Raw genomic sequence first — 13,849 nt, 5'->3', positions numbered from 1 at the left:
ACTGTGTGTCACCTTGTGAAATACCATTTACTCAGCTGCATGCATCCATATGAATCATTCAGTAGCTGTTCTTTCATCACCGTCATTTGCTTTGTATGAAATAGCAAATATACCTTTTAATAATTCTTTTCATCTCTTGGCTACTTTTCCATATAGCCAGCTCCTGATTGTCCATGCTTATTTGAGTGGAGCCAGTGTCACTGTTAGTCCTGAGTGGCAGATAATCCAAAAAATTACTTCTACTTGCCTTGGCTTTGTATTTATATTTGAATAATCCGCTTGAAATCATTTCTGGAAGTAGGTGGGGTATAAATATTTATATTTGAACCTGCATGTCATTGTTTTTGAAGGTCACAATGCTTCAAATTTAAAAGTGAAACTGTTATATTAAGATATAAGAGAAGTCTTCCTGTCTTATCACGTTGCCCTCCATTACTTCTTAGAGTGGATTGTGTCATTTCAGTGACCAAAGAAAATCTTCTGTTTAAAGCAGAAGTCACCTCTTTCTGTGTTGGTATACATTCATAGAAGGGAGGTCAGCACCATACTTGAGTTTGGGAGGTAATTTTAAAAGCTTTTCCTTCTCTTCCTCCCCTCCTCCAAGAGTGTACGAAGATATTTATATTACCAGAGTTCTTAAGAACTGGTAACTGTAATTATAGCTTGAAAAGAAAAAGGTATTTGCCTTATAATTAGATGTAATAATTGAAAATGAACTATTTATATAAAATCTTGCTGTAGAACTGGAGGAATTTTAGTCAGTTCTAATTCTTGAAAAAGTCTTATTTTGCAGGGTGAAAAAAAATAATTAACTGATTGCACCATATATTCTTAAGTGATCTTTGTTTTTCAGTGTCTCTGAAAAAAAGTGAATGCATTACTAAATTGTGCTTTTTCTTAATGTCATACAACCATATTTTTCTCTTCTAGAAACCAGGTGATGAGGAAAAAACTCATTTTATTTTTTAAAAGAAGAAATCATGCAAGAAAACAAAGGGTGAGGTCCTATCCTTGTTAACTGAAATTTGTATAACTTTCCCATTTGTGTTCATTTAGACATTTGCTTTCCCATTATTGATGAGACTAATTCTTGATTATATTTGAGAAAAGGTGCTGATTTAGGAAATAACTATAGATTTGACTTAAATATAAATCTTATTTTAGCAACATTTTGATATCATAGTTCATATTTAATATCATTATCAAATTAATTTCTTTGGTCATCTGTGTTTAACCTTTTCATCTAGCCAAAATAAAAAAAATGGTGAGTACTTAAACAACTTATGAAAGAGATAGTATGATATACATTTAGTCTCTTAACCTTCAAACAGGTGTGGGTAAGTTATGGTCATGCTGATTAGACATTATTGTTCTTTCTTAGAAACTGGGTCAGCTAAAGTTAAGCTTTTTAAAATTCAAATAGTTTTTTGTATTTAGTATATGACTTGCAATTCAAAAGTTTTGTGGTTATAATCTTCATGGAAATTAAGTTACAGAAAATATAATGCCAGTATTCCTTTTTTCATAATATGTTTATACTAATTTTAGACAAACTTGATTCATTTAAATTCACTTGTTTAATAAATGAATGATGCTATTTATTTCACTTCAGAAATGAACTTTGTACCTTGTATTTAAGACTTGGCAGTTTAATGAATTGTAAAGTCCAGCAGTCACCAGCTTCTATTTGGTGTGTAACTTCTGATGTTTGCCAGTCCAGTCCTTTAGATATTGGTCTTGAATTTAAATCACTGGTCTTAAGTTTGTTTTTTTTGTGTGCCCAAAACATACAAATATTAAATTATTCTTTTCCTATCATAATTTTTTTGTAATTGTGGTAATTGCTGAATTTGCTATCTGGTGATAGAAACACAGAAGCACAGACTTCATTTTTTCATACTCCACAAAGTAGTTATAAAGTTTATATGTTTGCTAATTTGTTTAATAACAAATATTTATTGACTGTTTACTCTATCCTATGTATTATTCTGCAAAGGTGAGCAGGAGAACCATATGGTTTCAGCCCTTAGGGAGCATAAGGGTAACTAGGGGCAGACAAGTCAGCAGGCAATTAGAGTATTATGATCATACCATGTGGTAAAGAGCAAATAAGAGGGACAGCTAATGCATATAGGAATCAGGAAGGGAACTTTCACAGGAAAACCAGTACTCTGGAAACTTGAACAAGCAGAAGGAGCAGCTTAAGTGAAGGTCTAAAAGGTGGAAGGAATGTTGTAGGTTCAAGAGATCGGGCTTAGCCTGAGCTGCGAGTGTGGTAAGAAATGAGTCCGCTGAGGGAAGCCAGGGCCAGGTTGTACACAGCCCTGGGAGACTTTGGATTAGATCCTGAGGGCATCATTTAGGTCTTTGAATTGAAGAAGTAAAATGTTCAGGTTTGTATTTTAAGAATTTGCATTTGGCTGTACCATTAATGCATGGGAGACCTTTAGGAGGCTATTACTTTAATTTAGATGAGGTATGATGTTGGCCTGGACTAAGGAGGATAACAGTAAAGATGGACAAAAAGTGAAGGGTTCAAAAGACATACAGGAGTTGAAGATTGAAAGTCGGGGTGGGAGGTGTACGGAGTGTGAGGAAGGTAATAATACTCTCTTTAGTGCCACTTTCTTGGGATGACCAGTGTTAGCAGTTAGGTTTTATGGGTCCTTCCATACCTTTTTCTGTGTGTCATCAGACATACACACAGTTCCGTGCTCATAGTGGAGGGTTCTTTTTTCTTCTTTTAAAAAATGAGATCATGTATTACTCATTTCTCTAAAAGCATTAGTTCTTGATTTCATGGAGTTCACCAGATTTCTTTTTATCATAAAGTACAACCAATTTCAGTCCTTTCCCGACTGTCAAAAATGTTTGTGAGATAGCATTGTTTATAATAACAAAACACTGCAAGAAAGCTTCCACAAGTATGAGTGTTTTCTCTGACAGATTGGAAGGATAACAACAAAATATGGTTGCCTTTGGGTGTTTGGGATTATTCACGTTTCTGTTTTTAATTTTCTACATTTTCCGTGCATTGTTATCAGAAAAATAGTAAAAGTAGCTGGTTAACTACTAGTAGTAGCTCATCAATTAGTTTATTAATTTGTAGTCTTAAATGTGAACTAAAAATTCCAGCTCAAATATGTTCTATATATTGATCTTTCATAGGAAAACAGAGCTGTCTTTCTCTCTCCTCTTTCAGATCAAGGACAGCATTTCATTCACAATTGAGTCATAGGCCAACTGTGCTTCTTCTGACGTAGCCTTAATGAGTAGCATTTACTTTAAAGTATTAGGTTTGTCAGAATCACTGAGTTTAGTTTAATTATTAATTTGCTACGGGTATTTAATAGGAACAAAAAATCTGCCAACGTTATGATCAGCTCATGGAGGCATGGGAGAAAAAAGTGGACAGAATAGAAAATAATCCTCGGAGGAAAGCTAAAGAAAGCAAAACAAGGGAGTACTATGAAAAGCAGTTTCCAGAAATTCGAAAACAAAGAGAACAGCAAGAAAGATTTCAACGGTAAGTAGTTTGATATTTAATAGCAATGCTGTTTCCTTTTAGTCACCCTTTTGGCTCTTCACAATATTTATTATTAACTGAATCTGATTATTAAGACAGTTCATAAGAACTTTTATTTTGAATATATAAAACATTATCAACTAGCAAAGATTATGTCTTGGTGAATTTAATACTAATTTTTTATATTTAATCACGCTGTTGAGTCTAAGTTTAAGTGGATATTTTGAAATGAATTCTTTGGTTCTTGAAAATACCTTTTTGGAAATGACAGTTAATAATGAGTGGAATATCTTAGTCCTTCATTACTTACTGATGTCATCAGAGTGTGTTAAATTGATTGCTAATTAAGCAGTTCTTTGATGTTGGTAGATAGTTTCTGATTTGTTTTTACTTTTGGAGAACAAGTGTTTTACAAAGATGAAAGCTTTGGTTTTCTCTACTGTCTCATGTAAGAATTGTGTAAGCCCCTTTAATCATGATTAAATTTTTGTGAGGGATGATGGTTGTATTTTTTTCTCTCCTTTTAAAAATATTTGATGTGTTATTCTAAGTCTGCCATCCTGTTCTCTGGAAGGCAGAAAAAGAACTATTTGATATGGAAATGGCACCAATAACTGGCTTTCTGGAATTTTCCCCTAAACAGTTCTGTTGTTTAAACTTGGTTATGTAACCCTATCTCTTAATCTCAATTTAAATCATTATTAATTTTATAGATGACTCAAGCATTTTTTTATTGAGGTACATACAATAAATGCACAAATGTTAGTGTACAGCTTGATGAATTTTGATGTGTACATATGTTACCATCACCCAGATTGAGATATCAAACATTCCCACGAATTTTTTCCATTCACCTATTTTCCCCCAGCATGGCAACCACTCGTCTGTTCTCTGTGTTTATGAGTCTGTTTCTGTTTTGTTTGTTTCATTTGTTAAGTTTTTTAGATTCCACCCATAAGTGAAATCATACGGTATTTGTCTTTCTCTAACTTATTTCACTTAGCATAATAATTTCTAAGTCCATCCCATGTTGTCACAAATGGCAAGATTTCATTCTTTTTTATGGCTGAATAGTGTTCTAGTGTAGATATGTATCACATATTCTTATCCATTCATCTATTATGGACACTTAGGTTGCTTCTGTATTTTGGTATTGTAAATATTCAAACATTACTTAAAAGTAGTTAATAGTATTTTAGGTTTCTGCTTTGACTCCCTAGTTGTTTAAAAAACTCTCATTTAGAAGAAAAGTCTATATAAAATTAGTTTAACTGTTATGTCTTCTTTATAAAAGGCTTTTAAATATATTTATAATTTATCCCTCATATTTAGAGTTGGGCAGAGAGGAGCTGGTCTTTCAGCCACCATTGCTAGGAGTGAACATGAAATTTCTGAAATTATTGATGGGCTCTCTGAGCAGGAGGTAAGAAAATTAATTGATATAATTCAAGTTATTTCATTAATCAGGCATTTTAGCCTGTTACCCCAGGAACTAGAGGTTTACTTATATATCAATGAGTGAACATTTATGGAGTTTTTGAACTATTCCAAAGACTGTGGTCAGTCACTGAAGCACTGAAACAGGCTAAGCACCTAATCATACTGGCGTTTTACAAAGATGGCTTTGGCAGCAGGGAGGCCTTTAGAAAGAGGTGAGGAAGCTGTTTTGATAGAAATAAGGATCTGAGTCAGGGCAGTAGGGACAGGGATCTATGGGAGTGGACTGATAGGAGAGATGAATAGAAGGCAGAACGGACAGGGCAAAACAGATGGGAGGGGATGAAAAGAAGAGAAAGGGAAGGTGGCTCCTTGGTTTCCAGGTCACATGACTGGGCTGGTGATGCCATTTCCATAACATAGCAAAAGAGTATGTTTTGCAGTTGTTTGTATGTTCATTTGTAGATCTGAGGTGCTGGTGAAATCTCCAAAAGGGGCTCTCTACAGTCACTGAGCTTGGGAGAGAGAGATGTGATGCTAATAATTCAGTGCCAAATAAGAATAAATTTCCTTTTCTAGCACTGAGTCTTCTTAGCTGTGTTTAGACTATTGAAGTGAGTCTAAAAGCCATGAGTTTCGCAAGTTTTTAAAAACTCATCTCTGAGTTCTTTAGGTTGTGCTTATTTGAGTGTTGTGGTCCCCTTAAATAATGAAGAAAGGCAAGTATTATGTTGCTATATATTTCAAAATTTGTGGTCATAATACCTGCAATGATACTAAAACTCATTTAAATTTCTTTGCTTGCTTTTTGCCTGGTTCCATTAGGGGACATCTGTAAACATCCTGAACTAGTATCAGTTGAAGGGATTTCAAGCTAATGTGTTTGCCCCAAACCATACTTTTGTGTTCAACTCTTAAAATTAGAGACTTTGTAAGGACTTGACTGTAAGTCAGTATCTACTTCTGTAAGGAAAAGTTTTAGGAAAAAACCGAGTCTTATATTGGAGTCAGTTATTTTAGTCTTGGTAAAAGTTTTTTCATGGAAGTTGTGCTTATAAACTCACTAAGTTAAACTTTGGGGAAAATACTTGTATAAATGTAACAGTTTTAATTGAATTCTAAGATAATAATCTTAAATTTTCAATGGGAAGATTATGTAAGATTAGCAAGAAATATTTAATACTTAAGTAAGTTTAGTTAATTTAAAATCAATGACCTTAAGATGCTGGTGCCTGTTTGCTTATTTTTCTTTATTATTCTCTAAAACAACATGTTTCCTAGATTTGTTCTTTGTACATTTGTTCTCTAAAATGATACTAAAACTTTTAAAAATGAGACTATGTTGATATAGTTAAATGCTTCATAAGTCATTACTTAAATGAACTTGAGATTACTTAGTGTCCTCTAGATATCAGCTGCATTTAAGTAAAGAGCTCTTCTCAATTTGTAGTACTAGATTATTAAAAAAAATACATATGCTGTCTACCTCTATATTGAGCCAATGAATATTTATTAGATACAGGAGTAATTACTATATGTTAGATGTCATGTTAATACACTATTGTCAGTAAATTACATAATGTGGTTTTTTTAGTACATTAAGACAGTTGGTCAGTTGGTCTGTGGCCCTCTTTAAATTTTATTCTATGTAAATTGTGTTTCTTCTTTGCAGAATAATGAAAAACAAATGCGACAGCTCTCTGTGATCCCACCTATGATGTTTGATGCAGAACAAAGACGGGTCAAGTTCATTAACATGAATGGGCTTATGGAGGACCCTATGAAAGTTTACAAAGATAGGCAGTTTATGAATGTTTGGACTGACCATGAGAAGGAGATCTTTAAGGACAAGTAATTTATTTTTTTATTTATTTAAATTAAGGTTTCATTGATGTACAATCTTATGAAGGTGTCACATGAGCAATATTGTGGTTTTAACATTCACCCATATTATCAAGTCCCACCCCCACCCCATTACAATCACTGTCCGTCAGCGTAGTAAGATGATGTAGAGTCATTACTTAGGACAAGTAATTTAAATTTTAAATCATTTTCTAATAAAAGCTTGCATAAGTTAGTAAAAAGTATTTGGCATTTACTTACAAATTGAGCTGTTTCCCCCAAAATTTAGCCCCTTTTTGTTATTTGAATGGATACTGTGGAAAATAGAGACTAGATTTGATATGATTTTCCCATAGTTTATAAGTGGGAATATAAGTAATTTGATAAGAACTGGAGTTATGGAGTCATGTTCAGAATGGTACCCTCTGGGTAATGTCTGAATCACCTAGGAATGCTTTGTAAAAGTACAGACTTCTGTGGTCTGCCACAGACTAATCCAGTCAGTTCCTTGTGGATGGCGCCCAGGACCTGTGCCTTTAAAAGACTCCAGTGGTTCCTCATGGTGGCAGTTAGGAATCACTAAGAATCAGTCTACACATAATATTTCTATCCCCAGGCCTTTCCCCCATCTTTTTAAGTCATTAAAATTTTGTATGTGTATGTCTGTTGTGCTTTTTTGCTCAGGTTTATCCAGCATCCAAAAAACTTTGGACTAATTGCATCCTATTTGGAAAGAAAGGTAAAGAATGGTTTGCATTGAGACTGTTTATAGGTTTGTGATGATTGCTGCTTTGAAATTTTTGTGCTCTATTGCACACAAGTAAATAGAACTGATCTTTACAAAGGGCTTGATACAGAAAAGGTTCTCCTGTGGCTACTATAGTTAATTTTTACAATTATAACAAATCCTAAGACAGAACACAGATTAATTTTCACTGTTAATGAAAAATGACCTGATACTTCCCTAAAAACACATAGATTATATTGCCTTTTAAACCACATTAAATTTCTAATTAAAATATTGGAATCTTGATTTTCCCTGAATTTTTTCACAGTAGATTAGATGTAGTGATTCTGAGCAAACTGTTTTAAGAGACATTTTAAATATTTACATATATGCAGTAGGAAAGGGAATTTAGTTACTGGTTAATAACAAAGTGCTTGGATATTTCTGATGGTTCCTGATATCTTTTACATAATTTGGATTAACAACTGTAATTGTCTGTTAAAGTAGTAGACATAATATACATATTTTTAGAGCCTAGGTAGGCCTTAAAATGCTAGACATTGTGTTTCTCTTCAATTTATACTTTGCGAATATGAGATTTTCCTTGAAAGTGTTCCTTGATTTAAAAAATTTTTTTTCATCAGTTCTTCAAAATTCTTTTTTTTCCTTATAGAGTGTTCCTGATTGTGTTTTATATTACTACTTAACCAAGAAAAATGAGAATTATAAAGCCCTAGTAAGAAGGAATTATGGAAAACGCAGAGGAAGAAACCAGGTGTGTTTCATTCTATATGTGAGATGTTTCAGGGTTGGTGGAAATATGGAGATGAAAAATGTTATAACAAGCCTTGTACTTAATAATGTCTACATTAGAGATTGACATATCTGTTAAAGTAATTAGGGAGTTATGAACATGTTAAGATTATTTTGAAGTATATATTTTTCATGTGTTATATTTTCTACTTTTAATGTATTTCAAATTTGTTGTATGATAAAATTAATGTGAAAGGTTTTATACCCATGCTATCTGAATCATGAATGTCAGTGGTAACAATAATAATGCAATTAAATATGAGACCCATATCACCTTATTTTATATACCATCTTTACCAGTCCTTCTGTCTGAGGAGCAGACATGTTGCATAATGGAGAGCAATAGAGCATGATAACTGAAGTAGAGGATTATTTACTGAAATACCTGGTACCTAATTTTGTATCAGATTAACTTCATTTCTGGACTTTAGGTAGTTTAAGTCTGAAAAAGCACTTTACCTAAAAAGATAGTTTTTGTTTTTTTTTAAATTAAAGTGTCATTGATAATTAATCTTAAGATTTCACATGAATGACATTGTGGTTTCAATATCCACCCATCATATCAAGTGCCTCCCCTACCCCATTGCAGTCACTGTCTATCAGTGTAGTAAGACACCAGAGTCCTTACTTGTCTTCTCCGTGCTGTCCTGCCTTCCCTGTGTCCTACCTATATTGTGATTTGCAAATTACTGTTCCCCTTAATCCCCTTCTCTGCCCCCTTCCACCCTCCCTAACTAAAAAGATAGTTTTTAATACAGAGCAGTAATGTATACTTTCACAGTTCAATTTAGGACATTAAGACCTTTCTCCCCAAATAACCAGTCAGCAGCTGTCACAACTCATCTGTGCTTTAGCAGTGAGGCTGCTGGGATAATGTGATCACCTGTGGCTCTCCACACCCTGATACAACTGGCAATATGGAATTGGCATGCATGAATTCAGACAGGTGCCAGCTGTTACTTAGCATTATTAAATCTCTGCTGGTTTCCCACACAACCACCCTTTCCCTTTCTTCCTTTGGCTGCCCTGGTCACCAGATACAGGTTATTTGACATAGTACTCTCATTATGTGTAGCCATAACTTTTTGTGTTTTCTGGGTCATTGTTTCTTACAGAACTAGTAACTCACAAAGTGTGATTATATAGTCTTCAGAAATAGTATTTCTTGGTCAAAAAAAGTATATGAGTGTTTCCTAAGTCAACAGTGTAAATTGTTGCTAAGGTATGAGTAAGCTGCAGTGACCTTAACATGCATTTTCAGTGGATTGTTGAGGGGGCTAGAAATGAGATTATAGTGAGCTGAGGGGATGTGGAAGGTAAGGAAGTGGCAACAGTACAAATGTAGCCTTGTTTGTAAGATTTGCTTATGAGAAGAAACAGAGAATTGGGGTTGTTGGTAGGGTTGATGGGGATCAGAAGGGAGGAAAAGAGCATCCTTGTCTCAGAAGGGACTAAAACTGTAAGCCAAAGAGATGGATGACTATTGAGCTTGTAAAGATTTCCTGGGTGAAAGGGAGCAAACTGATTGTTCGCAGTGAGGTAAGAGACACTGTTAGACGAAGGGAGCCAGGGCCTTTACCTAGCTTCCCAGAGAAAAAGCAGAATGAACGTTTTCAGCTAGATGCTAGAGCTCATCTAATTTGGAAACATTTAAGAGTCAGGTACAAATTTTTATTATTTTATTTTACTTATTTTTTATTTTTTTATTTTGCTATCATTAATGTATAATTACATGAACAACATTATGGTTACTAGACTCCCCCTATTATCAAGTCCCCCCCACATACCCCATTACAGTTGCTGTCCATCAGCATAGTAAGATGCTATAGAATCACTACTTGTCTTCTCTGTGTTATACTGCCTTTCCTGTGTCCCCCCCCACTACATTATACATGCTAATCATAATGCCCCTTTTTCCCCTGTATCCCTCCCTCCCTTCACACCCATCCTCCCCAAAATCCCTTTCCCTTTGGCAACTGTTTGTCCATTCTTGGGTTCTGTGAGTCTGCTGCTGTTTTGTTCTCTCAGTTTTTTCTTTGTTCTTATACTCCACAAGTGAGTGATATTATGTGATACTTGTCATTTTACACTTGTCATTTTACACCTGGCTTATTTCACTGAGCATAATACCCTCTAGCTTCATCCATGTTGTTGCAAATGGTAGGATTTGTTTTCTTCTTATGGCTGAATAATATTCCATTGTATATATGTACCATATCTTCTTTATCCACTCATCTACTGATGGACATTTAGGTTGCTTCCATTTCTTGGCTACTGTAAATAGTGCTGCGATAAACTTAGGGGTGCTTCATTCTTAGGGTAAATTCCTAAGAGTGGAATTCCTGGGTCAAATGGTATTTCTCTTTTGAGTTTTTTGAGGAACCTCCATACTGCTTTCCACAATGGTGAACTAATTTACATTCCCACCAGCAGTGTAGGAGGGTTCCCCTTTCTCCACAACCTCACCAACATTTGTTGTTGTTTGTCTTTTGGATGGTGGCCATCCTTACTGGTGTGAGGTGATATCTCATTGTGGTTTTAATTTGCATTTCTCTGATGATTAGCGATGTGGAGCATCTTTTCATGTGCCTGTTGGCCATCTGAATTTCTTCTTTGGAGAATTGTCTCTTCATGTCCTCTGCCCATTTTTTAATTGGATTATTTGCTTTTTGTTTGTTGAGGTGCATGAGTTCTTTATATAATTTGGATGACAACCCTTTATCGGATCTGTCATTTATGAATATATTCTCCAATACTATAGGATGTCTTTTTGTTTTACTGATGGTGTCCTTTGATGCACAGAAGCTTTTTTATTTTGATATAGTCCCACCTGTTCATTTTTGCTTTTATTTCCCTTGCCCAGGGAGATAATGTTCATGAAGAAGTTGCTAATGTTTATGTCCAAGAGATTTTTGCCTATGTTTTTTCCTAAGAGATTTATGATTTCATGACTTACATTCAGGTCTTTGATCCATTTTGAATTTACTTTTGTGTATGGGGTTAGATAATGGTCCAGTTTCATTCTCCTACATGTAGCTGTCCAGTTTTGCCAGCACCATCTGTTGAAGAGACTGTCATTTCGCCATTGTATGTCCATGGCTCCTTTATCAAATATTAATTGACCATATATGTTTGGGTTCATGTCTGGAGTCTCTAATCTGTTCCACTGGTCTGTGGCTCTGTTCTTGTGCCAGTACCAAATTGTCTTGATTACTATGGCTTTGTAGTAGAGCTTGAAGTTGGGCAGTGAGATCCCCCCTACTTTTTTCTTCTTTCTCAGGATTGCTTTGGCTATTCGGGGTCTTTGGTGTTTCCATATGAATTTTTGAATTATTTGTTCCAGTTCATTGAAGAATGTTGCTGGTAATTTGATAGGGATTGCATCAATTCTGTATATTGCTTTGGGCAGGATGGCCATTTTGATTATATTAATTCTTCCTAGCCATGAGCATGGGATGAATTTCCATTTGTTAGTGTCCCTTTTAATTTCTCTTAAGAGTGACTTGTAGTTTTCAGGGTATAGGTCTTTCACTTCTTTGGTTAGGTTTATTCCTAGGTATTTTATTCTTTTTGATGCAATTCTGAATGGAGTTGTTCTCCTGATTTCTCTTTCTATTGGTTCATTGTTAGTGTATAGGAAAGCCACAGATTTCTGTGTGTGAATTTTGTATCCTGCAACTTTGCTGTATTCCGATATCAGTTCTAGTAGTTTTGGAGTGGAATCTTTAGGGTTTTTTATGTACAATATTATATCATCTGCAAATAGTGACAGTTTAACTTCTTCTTTACCAATCTGGATTCCTTGTATTTCTTTGTTTTGTCTTATTGCCGTGTCTAGGACCTCTAGTACTATGTTAAATAACAGTGGGGAGAATGGGCATCCCTGTCTTGTTCCCAGTCTCAGAGGAAAAGCTTTCAGCTTCTCACTGTTCAGTCTGATGTTGGCTGTGGGTTTGTCATATATGGCCTTTATTATGTTGAGGTACTTGCCCTCTATACCAATTTTGCTGAGAGTTTTTATCATGAGTGGATGTTGAATTTTGTCGAATGCTTTATCAGCATCTATGGAGATGATCATGTGGTTTTTGTCTCTCTTTTTGTTTATGTGGTGGATGATGTTGATGGATTTTCGAATGTTGTACCATCCTTGCATCCCTGGGATGAATCCCACTTGGTCGTGATGTATGATCCTTTTGATATATTTTTGAATTCAGTTTGCTAATATTTTATTGAGTGTTTTTGCATGTACGTTCATCAGGGATATTGGTCTGTAATTTTCTTTTTTGGTGGGGTCTTTGCCTTTTTTGGTGGGGTCATAGAATGAGTTTGGGAGTATTCCCTCCTCTCCTGTGTTTTGGAAAACTTTAAGGGGAATGCCTATTATGTCTTCTCTGTATGTCTGATAAAATTCTGAGGTAAATCCATCTGACCTGGGGGTTTTGTTCCTTGGTAGTTTTTTGATTACCGCTTCAGTTTCTTTGCTGGTAACTGGTCTGTTTAGATTTTGTGTTTCTTCCTTGGTCAGTCTTGGAAGGCTGTATTTTTCTAGGAAGTTGTCCATTTCTTCTAGGTTTTCCAGTTTCTCAGCATATAGGTTTTCATAGTAGTCTCTAATAATTCTTTGTATTTCTGTTGGGTCCGTCCTGATGTTTCCTTTCTTGTTTCTGATTCTGTTGATGTGTGTTGATTCTCTTTTTCTCTTAATAAGTCTGGCTAGAGGCTTATCTATTTTGTTTATTTTCTCAAAGAACCAGCTCTTGGTTTCATTGATTTTTTCTATTGTTTTATTCTTCTCAGTTTTGTTTATTTCTTCTCTGATTTTTATTATGTCCCTCCTTCTGCTGAGTTTAGGCCTCATTTGTTCTTCTTTTTCCAATTTTGATAATTGTGACATTAGACTATTCATTTGGGTTTGTTCTTCCTTCTTTAAATATGCCTGGATTGCTATATACTTTCCTCTTAAGACTGCTTTCGCTGTGTCCCAAAGAAGTTGGGGATTTGTGGTGGTGTTATTTATTTCCATATATTGCTGGATCTCCATTTTAATTTGGTCATTGATCCATTGACTATTTAGAAGCGTGTTGTTAAGCCTCCATGTGTTTGTGAGCCTGTTTGCTTTCTTTGTACAATTTATTTCTAGTTGTGTACCTTTGTGGTCTGAAAAGTTGGTTGGTAGGATTTCAGTCTTTTTGAATTTACTGAGGCTCTTTTTGTGGCCTAGTATGTGGTCTATTCTGGAAAATGTTCCATGTGCACTTGAGAAGAATGTGTATCCTGTTGCTTTTGGGTGTAGATTTCTATAGATGTCTATTAGGTCGATCTGTTCTTGTATGTTGTTCAGTTCCTCTGTGTCCTTACTATTTTCTGTCTGGTGGATCTGTCCTTTGGAGTCAATGGTGTGTTGAAGTCTCCCAAAATGAATGCATTGCATTCTATTTCCTCCTTTAGTTCTGTTAGTATTTGTTTCACATATGCTGTTGCTCCTGTGTTGGGTGCATATATAT

At 34.9% G+C, this 13,849-nt stretch overlaps 1 protein-coding gene across 14 annotated transcripts in view; it reads left to right on the top strand.

Annotated features, from left to right (window-relative positions):
* The window catches only part of NCOR1 (nuclear receptor corepressor 1), a 185,883-nt gene that overhangs the window by 87,044 nt on the left and 84,990 nt on the right, over nucleotides 1-13,849 (top strand). For all 14 annotated transcript variants that reach the window (XM_037013092.2, XM_037013076.2, XM_037013058.2 and 11 more), the window contains 6 exons: nucleotides 931-997; nucleotides 3,354-3,526; nucleotides 4,859-4,949; nucleotides 6,636-6,814; nucleotides 7,490-7,544; nucleotides 8,206-8,307. In XM_037013092.2, the coding sequence (XP_036868987.2) occupies nucleotides 931-997; nucleotides 3,354-3,526; nucleotides 4,859-4,949; nucleotides 6,636-6,814; nucleotides 7,490-7,544; nucleotides 8,206-8,307 (667 nt within the window). The remainder of the gene's footprint in view (nucleotides 1-930; nucleotides 998-3,353; nucleotides 3,527-4,858; nucleotides 4,950-6,635; nucleotides 6,815-7,489; nucleotides 7,545-8,205; nucleotides 8,308-13,849) is intronic.

The sequence above is a fragment of the Manis javanica genome, chromosome 4 (genome assembly GCF_040802235.1).
Source record: "Manis javanica isolate MJ-LG chromosome 4, MJ_LKY, whole genome shotgun sequence".
Lineage (NCBI taxonomy): Eukaryota > Metazoa > Chordata > Mammalia > Pholidota > Manidae > Manis > Manis javanica.
This window is presented reverse-complemented; position numbering and strand designations above follow the sequence as displayed.